This window comes from Notothenia coriiceps, unplaced genomic scaffold (genome assembly GCF_000735185.1).
Source record: "Notothenia coriiceps isolate Sejong01 unplaced genomic scaffold, NC01 NC01_scaffold00035891, whole genome shotgun sequence".
Lineage (NCBI taxonomy): Eukaryota > Metazoa > Chordata > Actinopteri > Perciformes > Nototheniidae > Notothenia > Notothenia coriiceps.
In genome coordinates, this window is record NW_011368592.1 from 1 (window position 1) to 11,138 (window position 11,138).

An 11,138-nucleotide genomic window follows, 5' to 3' on the forward strand; every position below is an offset into this window, starting at 1 on the left:
CAAATTATTTGCTCTCATCATAATTGCTTTTGCCATTAGTTGTTTACATCTGAAAATGTTTTAACCTTACTGCACTGATCAGCTTATTGATAGACAGTCATAGCCTACTAGGCCAAGGAGTTGGTAGAGTATGGCCATAAAACTGCAAATCTATGCTAAAGGTCACAACTAATAAAAGCCATTAATTCTGCTTACAGTAAAAGCCTGTGATTGGTGGCTCTAGTATGTTCAGGAAACTGACACTGAAAAACATTAAATATGCCGTTCATTTAGTATCTAAATTCAAATCAAATTCATCTGCTGAAAGTAAAAAAACTCCATATTTCCACGTGTATGACCCATACTGTCAATGGAATATGTAAATGAAGATCAGAATAAAAACCTACGTTTATTTTTAATGTTCCTATGAAGGGAGTTTCAGTGTTTCCTGGTTCCAGGTCAGTAATCATCAGGTTTATGATGACACATAGATACATTTTCACACACTAGACTGGTGTTAGTATGAAAGGATAAATAAAGGGCTGGCTTATCTAAAGCCAGTTGAGTAGCACTTGAAATGTTTTAGCTCTATGAAACCTGATGTACTTATATGATTCTGTTTTCTTCAAGTTTGTATATTGTTGGTCGAACGCATTTATTGTATGTCGCTTTGGATAAAAGCGTCAGCTAAATGCAATGTAATGTAATGTAATGTAAAAGGAGAACGAATGGTTTAACCCATGTTGGTCACTGAGTGGTTTATTTTAGCTTGAACGAGTAGAGGAACTGGCAACTGAAACCAAAAGTCTGGGTCTTGAAACACACATAGGTCATCAATTCTACTTCGATTTTTATTTTAGGTTTTTCAAAAGTATCCCCCTGGGAGTCAGCTAAATACTGAAAAATAACAATGGACATTCAAACAGAAAAAGTGTACCCTCTCTGGCAGAGTATTCGTCGTCCTCTATGACTCTTGCCAGTCCAAAGTCAGCGATTTTGCAGAGCAGACACTCTGACACCAGGACATTGGCTGCTCTCAGGTCTCTGTGGATATATTTCTTATCCTCTATATACGCCATCCCCTCCGAAATCTGCAACAGCACAAGAAAGATATGGTGTCAACATAAGAGAAAAGAGATAACAAATAATTTAAAAAAATGGTTTAACGTGAAGTGCCCAATTCTATATACCATTTCAGACAAGTCTATGGGTGACACAGAAATTCAGTTCAAACTAGTGTTGATGGCAATAGATTTAAAGATATTGTGTGAATTACTTCACGATGATCTGAATAAAGTGTCTTCAAACAGTTCCTTGGAATAATATAAAGTCATAACATGTGGATTTGATTCATCATTATTTTTGACATCTTATCGACAAAGAGATTAATATATATACAGCTCAAGTTCAAACCCAAACGTAGCAAATAATCCCAGTTCCAGCTATTTGTATTGGTTTTTACTAATGCTGAAAGTAGAAATCTGCAAACTAACATAGTTGTTCTTATCATACTTTATTTTATGTTTATCTTATCCATGCTTTACCAACTTAATCGAGTTAGCATTTAACCTTTAGTCGCACGCTTAAGGGTAGGAAAAACATTGTCAGCAAAGCTTCCCTTTGCAATTCTGTAATGATGTCATAATAATTTTCTGAAAGGTTTCATGTAAAAATGGCTAGATGTGTTACAAATTCTGGCAACATTTTGTATTTCTTTAAAGGAATTGCTCCATTTACAATTACATCAATGTAAATGTTCGACTATTATCAATTCATTAAACGAAACTTAATCGGTGAAGTGTCAGTTTATTGCTTTTGGTTATGGTTCCTCCTTTCAGTTCAACAATGGAAAAAGTTATGTTATGTCTGTTTCACAATCATGGCAGAGAGTGAGCATAGGAAAAAGCAGCATATTGCGGTCAGTGTGCAAATCACCTGCGCTGAGAAATCAATGAGCTTGGGCAACTGCAGTTTGCATCCTTCGTCACTCTTTAAGAAGTCTAGTAGGCTCCCTAAAAACAAGAGAGAATATTTACAATGTTAGTTTCTCATGTGTCCATGCATGTGGTATACTGTATAGGCTACTTACATGTGTATCCTTGTTTGCATTTTTGTTAATATAAGGTTTCGGGTTTTTAGAAGTAATATAGAAAAAGTTTTTTTTTTGCTAACCTGCAAACCTCCTCTGTGAAATACAACCATAGGTCAATGTGTGATCACATGACTTTTTATGTCACAATTCTAAACTGCTGACATTTGCACTTCTTATTACTGGATGATTAATCTCATGGATGATTAATTATTCTTACAAGCCGGCACAGAACTATGGACCACCGTGTCACCGTGAGATAAAGAGACATGTGCCAACACAGAGGAGTATAGCAGGATAACATAAAACCAATACAAAGAGACACAAAAAGACTAGACTACAAGGAGACAAAAACAACAAAAATAAGTGATGCAAAAAGCCATGAAAGTAGGCGCAAAAAAAAAGCAACGACGAAGAGATGCTGACCAAAAAACGGCCAAAGAAAAGTAAATCCTGGGAACCGAAAACAATTACAATATGACAAAAAACAAATGCAGACTCAAAACAACTACAAAGAGACTCAAACAACTACACAGAGACTCATCAAAAACTACCAACAGACTAAAAATGACAACAACATTACTTCAAATAGATTTAGAAAAAATTACAGAGACTTGAAATGACTTAAAAATGACTCAACATGACTACAAAGAAACACAAAATGGCACAAAGGGAAAAAAAGAGACAAAATAATTACTGTAACGAACATAAGAGTAACAAAGTGACAAAATAATTACTGTAACGAACATAAGAGTAACAAAGTGACAAACTAATTACTGTAACGAACATAAGAGTAACAAAGTGACAAAATAATTACTGTAACGAACATAAGAGTAACAAAGTGACAAACTAATTACTGTAACGAACATAAGAGTAACAAAGTGACAAAATAATTACTGTAACGAACATAAGAGTAACAAAGTGACAAACTAATTACTGTAACGAACATAAGAGTAACAAAGTGACAAACTAATTACTGTAACGAACATAAGAGTAACAAAGTGACAAAAACATGAGCACCAAGAGAAACAAAAAAGACGAGTACCGACGCTGTTATCCAAGGAAATGTTATGCAGCCTTTTCGCATTTCTGGTATACTTGCATGTCTCTGATCATCAATATGCTACATTTTAATTTCTTCACGTATGAAAATCTTCCATGTGTTAAAAATAAAGGTCATTTACCATTTGACATGTATTCTGTGATGATAAAGATGGGTTGTATCTTGGTGACGACAGCGTAAAGCCGCACCAGCCTGTCGTGCTGCAGCGTCTTCATGACGTTGGCTTCATCCAAGAAGGCTTCCACCGTCATGGTGCCTGGCTTCAGCGTCTTCACCGCCACTGTTGTTAAGTTGTTGTAGTAAGCTGAATGTGCAAAAAGTGAAGGAAGAAGGAGATTTTATTTGCACATAAATATATTTTTGTGGAAGTAATAAAACCAGCTGCTTGACATGATCATTGGCTCAGTGGCTTTTGTGCTACCATGAACATACTGTAGGAGAGAATCAAACTCTTCAAAACCATTGACCATTTCTCCAGTAAAACAACTTTGGGAAGATTAAATTGTATCTTTTTAATCTTCCATAAACCAATCATTACTGAATTTTCTATGAAAATTGTTGTTACAAAATGCTAAACACATATCAATGTGTGTAAAATCATTTTTTGCAGATAAGTGCATAAGATGTCACTGCCTTTTTTCTTTTTTTTTAAATGCCAAATTATTTGCTCTCATCATAATTGCTTTTGCCATTAGTTGTTTACATCTGAAAATGTTTTAACCTTACTGCACTGATCAGCTTATTGATAGACAGTCATAGCCTTGGACGTGTCCNCATCAGCCTTGAGCTGCAGCCTGTGAGATGAAAAACTCCTCTCCACCTCCACCCTCTGTCAGCAACCTGCAGCCATCTCCTCCAACTGCACATTCTGTTGAATAGCTGATGGCTAAACCTCTATCTACAGCCTCTATAAGGAAACCTGCACAGATGTTATCCTACTGCCATGTGGAGACCTGAGTGGAACAGCAAGGACCAGAGAAACACCAAAGATATAGTCCTTCAGTTAATATTCAAAAATATTTCTGTGTTATTAAAGCTGGCTCTCTGTTTACAATCTGTTCACTTGTTCTTCTTCTCACAGGTGTTTCCATATGTGGTGTGAAAGACTGAGCTCACACTCCTCAACATGAACCTGACTGACTGTGATGATGCCTTCATGAAACGAGAGAGCTCCTCTTCCTCCCAAGTTGTACGTACAGTATAGCAGTATGAAATTTCTTAACAACACACTCTGAGTGTATTGGGATTTTTAATGGAAGTTCGGTGATTAATTATATTTGAATGAAACACCTTACACTTCCAGATCTACCAGGAGCTGCTTCAGGGCCCTGAGGAAAACTCCTTCTACAACGGCTCTGTTCCAGAGATGCTTCCTCCTCCTCCTCCTCCTCCTCCTCCTCCTCCTGCTCCTCCACATCCTCCTCCACATCCTCCTCCACCCCTCCTGCTCTCATGCCTTCGTGAAACAGAAAGAGCTCCTCTTCCTCCCACTTGTACGTACAGTATAGCAGTATGAGACATTAAGTCATGGGATTTTTGATGGAAGTTTGCTGATGAATGCTATTTTAATGCAACACCTTTTCTTTTGGATTTTCTGCAGGCTTTGTTGGACTTCCAGATCCAGAGATACTTCATTCCTGTCCCTCCCCATCTCTGCAACCACCAGCACTTTCTACGCAAGCCGATTCATTGAAGGCCAAAGATTGCAGAGACGCTCCACCCGAGACTTCAGTGCCTTACTTTTCCAACAACGCCCCCTAAAACGACGTCTAATGTGCTCTTTTACTGTGTACTTTAAGCCTCTGCACTGTTTTACAATAAAGGAACTATTGTCTGCAACCATCTGATCAGTAATTTGAGACCAGAATAATTAGTATAAAACAGATCCTAAGGATATGATTGTTTTTGGGTGTTTAAGTTGAATTGTGTTCCTTTGCCATGGTATATTAATTATTAGTCGCCACTTATTTATGGTTTATATTAATACATTAATAACATTAACACATTCACTTTCTAGTAATTCATCATGTCCGCAATTTCTTGAGCCAAATGTACAAAGACATCTGACACAAAATGTAATTTACTGCAATTACGGCTATTTTAGCCAATACAACAGTTCCACAATCTCATCTCAAATATCAACAAGTATCATTGAAATGCGTATTAAATAAATAAAAAGCGTGTTGTTTCAATTTTCCAAAATAAAGTTTTTGTTCCCTCTACATTTAAGGTGAATCCTAAATATGAACCAAATATACCAAGAGCCACAATATGTCAAAGCCAGACATTTAATTATATAATAGCCCACTATATGTACAGATGAAATAATACAGATAACATATTCACATCAATTAAACAATTAAACAAATGCTAAATAACTTCAATATGAAGTGGGGTTCAGAGATGATCAATACAAGGATATTCAAGAAACAGTTAACAAACAGAAAATGATTAAAGAATATTTTGTTAGAGATTGAAGAACATTGTTAGAGCAGCTTATGAAATAATAAGTCATGAAATGCGAAATTCAGTCATTTACACTATATAAAAGGAGAAATGATTGTGTGAAGTCAAACAGCTAATCGTAATTACAGCATGCCCCTTTTTCAATTGTTGCCACATTATATACACATCCAGTCTCTTTTAGGCAGCTTTTTGGACAGGAATAAGGACATTGCAAACTCTTATGTATAACGTCACCTATTTGTTCTGTCCCTTTCAAACATACATTGAAATTGAGATGGTCAGGTACTGGAATAGCACATAATTTTGTGTTCTTAACAGCAAATATATAAGAAACGCATTGTAAACATGTACAGGAGCACATTTCAAGATTGTTAGGGCTTTAGACATTAGTCTGGTATATACAAAATATTACAACTATAACAACACATCCAAAGCAGCTCCAAATATAATTTCTGGCTGAAAGTGTCCCTCTCTATGGTTGTTGCTGGTATTGTCCCTCTGTGGCGGTGTAGAAGTCGTCCAGGACACTCTGCAGGTACTCGAAGGTGGGCCTGTCTTCAGGTTTGTGCTTCCAGCAGGACATCATGATGGCGTAGAGCTCGTCAGGACAGCTGTCAGGCTGAGGCATCCTGTAGCCGCGCTGCACAGAGGAAATCACCTCTCCTTTGGTCATACCTGAGGAGAACACAGGCAGGCATGCAGGTAAGAATATAGGAGAGCAGGCGTGTCCCAACTACGGCCCGGGGGCCAACTGCGGTCCGTTGTCCATTTTAAATTGGCCCCCAGCTAATTGTAAAAGTGTACTGGAATATGGCCCACATCTGAAACTTGTGCTTTTCTTATATTGCACTTCTTAAATATATGACACAGTAGTATTCGTGTGTTCATGTACCCAATTTTCAAATAAATTCAGTCAATTAAAGTTGAAAACATTTTCTAACGAATCTTAGTTGATAAAAAAACACCCAATAACTTACTTACATATCAAGCTTCAGATATACCTTTCCTCTTTCCCCTTATTATAAGCAATCTGAGGCTTCTGTTTTAAGAGATGAGTTGTCAACACTTTTTGTAACTAAATATATGAAACCCGATGGAAAGCTGTGATGTAGGCGTTTTTTTTCTATTTAAGCATTTCAATTATCAAGAATAATTTACCTACATTTGATTGATTTTGCTAACTTATAACTTAACTTATGAGGCAATAAATCTCACCTCTGGCCCAACCCTTTATATGCTTTTCTGTATGTGGCCTTCAGTGAAAAAGGTTTGGACACCCCTGGTTTAGAGGGACAACACACATATACCCACGTAGTCATTAGCATGAGTAAAGAATCACCAGTAGAGGACGGTAGATCTTCAAAACACAATGACTCCAGTATTGTGGAAAACTCTTTTACTGTAGTCACCACGTTTGTCATAGTCAAATTGTTTGTTATAAGTAAAAAAAAAAAAATCTTTATTTCTCTTGCATATTATTTTAATTGACAGTTTTATATTTATCACAAGTAAGAACACAAAGTGAGGAAAAGCACAGCTATGCAATTTATTTATTTAATGCTATTTTGTGCATTATTCAAAGATTATAACACTGTAGTTTAAAAAAAATTCAAATAATATAAGTAGTACAAATGGACTACTTAGGTTTACCTGGGTAGGGGCATTTCCCGTATGTTATTATCTCATAGAGCAGAACTCCGAAGGACCAGATGTCTGACTTGATGGTGAAGGATCCGTAGTTGATGGCCTCTGGAGCCGTCCACTTGATGGGGAATTTGGCTCCTGAGGATAACATGGTAAAAAACATTAAATATGCCGTTCATTTAGTATCTAGCAAAACCAGCTGCTTGACATGATCATTGGCTCAGTGGCTTTTGTGCTACCATGAACATACTGTAGGAGAAAATCAAACTTTTCAAAACCATTGACCATTTATCCAGTAAAACAACTTTGGGAAGATTAAATTGTATATTTTTAATCTTCCATAAACCAATCATTGCTGAATTTTCTATGACAATTGTTGTTACAAAATGCAAAAAACATGAAGTTACACAATCAATGTGTGTAAAATCGTTTTTTGCAGATAAGTGCATAATATGTCACTGAAATAAAAAAATATTAAAAATATTTATATATACCAAATTATTTGCTCTCATCATAATTGCTTTTGCCATTAGTTGTTTACATCTGAAAATGTTTTAACCTTACTGCACTGATCAGCTTATTGATAGACAGTCATAGCCTACTAGGCCAAGGAGTTGGTAGAGTATGGTCATAAAACTGCAAATCTATGCTAAAGGTCACAACTAATAAAAGCCATTAATTGTGATTGGTGGCTCTAGTATGTTCAGGAAACTGACACTGATAGTGGTTACTTTAATCCTCTTCTGTCTTTGGTAAAACAATTTTAGTAAGAATCTCTCCACACTCTTTATACTATAAGGTCTAACGGTTAGTGTCTCTCAGTGTTTGAGCCATTTATAACATACTGTCATAAAACCTGTCGCACTTGGCTTATCATATTAACTTTTTCCCATTCTGGTTATGAATTTAATCCAAACACACCACTCCAAAGCAACGGACATACATGGATGATTCACATTGCCTTTTTAAGTTTAAAATTTAAAAAAGTTGTAATACTATAATTTGTAAATATTCAGTATTTTCTCAGACTAATACCTAGAACAAGGCACCTACTTCCTGATCATTCCCCACCCACAGAGATAACACCTATATCAAACACATGTTTACCACAATGTATAAACTTCCCTCATGTTTCAAAAATGAGTTGAATTCAAGTTTTGTGTAAGTGTTAAAAATATCGAAACCTGTCTTTTGGCAAAAGTAAGTATCAGGCCACAGCAATGTTTGTTCATAAACTTTGCAATTAATCTAGTCCCTCTCCACACACCCTTTTCTGATATTTGGATGTGTGTCTTCACCCCTTTCAACTCCTGATGCAAACCCCTTTAAACTTGAAAACATTTCCTAAGCAGATGATAACAAGCTGTTGGACATAAGAAATGAACCACTCTTTACTTTACTACAGAGGCATGTATGGAAATATTTTTGAGCATATTTACTGCATATTTCTTCAGTGACCATGGGATGCAGGAAATGCCTAAGGTCAAAGCACAGGAGAAATCCTTTATTCTCAGAGATAGTTGCTAATGTAGGTATTTTTCTAACCCTAACCCTAATGCTAACCCTTAGCAATTGGAGTGGAATTTAGATAGGAGAAATACACTTGACTTTTAGTTTTCCATAGCCATTAGTGTCTGTTTCAAACATACAGTATACGTTGTATAAACATATGAACGGGACTTTGATAGTTGGCTCCTTAGCCCCATTCACTACTGGGCAGACTCTGGCTCCAAATGACGCCACCAGCACAAAATGGCAGCGGCTGTATCCAGGATATTTTGGCTTCGTTTTTTGTATAGTGGGAAGAAGTGGAGACACGCTGTCTATCTATATATAGTGTAAATAGTTCTAACCAAAACAATGTAATGCACCTATTGGATAACAAAAGTAGGAAGTCGTTTTTGTTTTAATTTGGGGGAAATGAGACATTCCTGCACGGTTAACTTTTGCAGCACCCTTGTATATGTGTGTGTGCGACAAGAATGACATACTCACCCAACCAGACATCTCCAAACTGCCCCGCTCCTAGTTTCTTTACCATCCTAATAGAGTCTTTAGAAATCTCCCAGGCATCTTTATCCCACGGTTTCTGAGCTTTGGGTTTCACACATGCACGGTCCAGTTTACGACACAGGCCATCCGGTTTGTCTGGAAGGTGAACACACACACAGTCAAGACTAAGGTATACTTGCATTACTGTTCCATTTTATGAATAAAACATTATCTTTAAAAACCTTTTCTTTAAGTGTTTATATTGAAATCAACCATTGGTGTCAAAGATGGGGTTGGGTGAGTTTTTTGAATACTATTTTTTAAGTGGATCCATTCCATAGATTTGGCTACTCACTACGGTAGTGTTTGATGAGTGCACCGATGTCACTGAAGGAGATTTTAGGAGAGATGTAGAAGCCGCCGTTATCCAGCATCCTAATCTTATAATGTTTGACTGATTCTGTCCCGTTGGCATCAAAGTCTCTGATGGACAATGAGTAACTTCCTGTGAAAAAGTAAGCAAGTAAATAAGTGAGTTACTAGAAATGGAGCAGGAGGAAATCAATATGTTGATACATTCCCATACCTTTTTGTGTTTCACTTTCCCTGATGAGATAAGAGCCTGGTTTGTTTGCAGGTGCCAACAGCTGCCTCTCTGCATCCTTTCTCGTGATGTCCTTGAAAAACCAGCTGCAAAGAATTATGAAAAAACACTGTTTTATTAAAGTTGATTCCACCCATTATACAAATCACACCTTGGTTGGGTATATAGTTGGGTTTTACATTGCTTTTCTTTAGCTTTATAATAGGATGATGATCAATTCCAACATCCTTTAAAAAAAGAAGCTGTTATTGAGAAATAACTAAGGATTTGGTTTGAGCTACTTACTCTTCTGTTTCGATGGTGTCAGCTTGGGCAACATAATTGCATGGGATGAATCCTTCTTTGTTGGTGACCAATGACACTGCTTTCCACCACTCCCCGTGTCTATTGGAAATATCAATTTATTTAAGCATGTTTATCATTTGGTTTGATTGATGTTTATACCTTCTAGAGCTTTTTGTCATAAAGTTATAGTCCAATCTCTTGAACCCTGGAATTCCGTTAAAGGGACGGTGATTGAAATTGGAGTTGTGGATAATATACTGGATAAGAACCTCATGCAAACCCACTTGAACAACTATGTCTTTAGTTTTCTCAACAAATGTGCATACTTCATTGTAATTATACAGATGTAGCACTTCATTTCAGACTCCAGCTTACAGCTTCCTGCCTACGACCTGCCTAAGACCAGTATAGAGGAATGTTAAGCCCTCCCACTATTTTCCAAGAGGGCGTTGCCAGATTTTCAATTTCAGGTTTTAACCAGGAGATGCCGCTTCATTCACAAATACAGAAAGACAAGTTTCGAAGAGCATTTGATCACATCAATATTTTAGATACTATACTAAAGTATATCTAATCTTGTAATTCAATAATATATTTATATATTAAATAATCATAATAATAACGTAAATGTTTACATTACACTTCTTTATTTGTTATGCTCATACTTTTACCTTTACAATCGTTTGCTTTAATATGCAGTATATTTTTTGTATACTTTTGTGTTTGCTTCCTCCTGCTCCCTTTCGGACACATACTGTATGATTTATTATTATTATTAATATGAAGATATTATTAAGATAAGATAAGATGTTACTTTATTGATTGAACATTTTAGTTTAGAATGTGCTGTCCCACGGTAATTCAGAAGGCTCACAGGTCACATTCCGACCATTATTTAAAACAATAGGTGCTTTCACACCGTCTACAGTTTGATTTGTATAGAGGGAGCTCTGTCAGTTTTCGAATTACCCATTTGCTTTCGGGGAGCCCTATTTTTCAGAGCACATCCTGCTACT

The 11,138-nt window shown here is 36.4% G+C and overlaps 3 protein-coding genes across 4 annotated transcripts; 1 reads left to right on the top strand and 2 right to left on the bottom strand.

Annotated features, from left to right (window-relative positions):
• Positions 1 to 916: 916 nt before the first annotated feature.
• Positions 917 to 10,226, bottom strand: LOC104963253 (tyrosine-protein kinase Lyn-like; the record flags this gene model as incomplete). The annotated part of the gene is made up of 7 exons (XM_010791820.1): positions 917 to 1,070; positions 1,915 to 1,991; positions 3,253 to 3,435; positions 9,237 to 9,389; positions 9,589 to 9,738; positions 9,820 to 9,923; positions 10,123 to 10,226. Coding segments are annotated over 7 exons (925 nt in total), but the record flags the coding sequence as incomplete, so codon positions are not given.
• Positions 3,942 to 5,018, top strand: LOC104963250 (neural Wiskott-Aldrich syndrome protein-like). Of its 2 annotated transcripts, XM_010791819.1 has the most exons (4): positions 3,942 to 4,133; positions 4,213 to 4,320; positions 4,435 to 4,624; positions 4,732 to 5,018. In XM_010791819.1, exons 2-4 carry the CDS (start codon positions 4,258 to 4,260, stop codon positions 4,890 to 4,892), a joined length of 414 nt encoding a protein of 137 aa, XP_010790121.1. In that variant the 5' UTR covers positions 3,942 to 4,133; positions 4,213 to 4,257; the 3' UTR covers positions 4,893 to 5,018. The 2 variants fall into 2 exon arrangements, with proteins under 2 accessions (XP_010790121.1, XP_010790120.1); XM_010791818.1 differs by having other exon boundaries at positions 3,942 to 4,320.
• Positions 5,406 to 7,418, bottom strand: LOC104963249 (proto-oncogene tyrosine-protein kinase LCK-like). Its single transcript, XM_010791817.1, has 2 exons — positions 7,248 to 7,418; positions 5,406 to 6,272 (listed from the first exon to the last, which is right to left on the bottom strand). Exons 1-2 carry the CDS (start codon positions 7,402 to 7,404, stop codon positions 6,070 to 6,072), a joined length of 360 nt encoding a protein of 119 aa, XP_010790119.1. The 5' UTR covers positions 7,405 to 7,418; the 3' UTR covers positions 5,406 to 6,069.
• Positions 10,227 to 11,138: the final 912 nt, after the last annotated feature.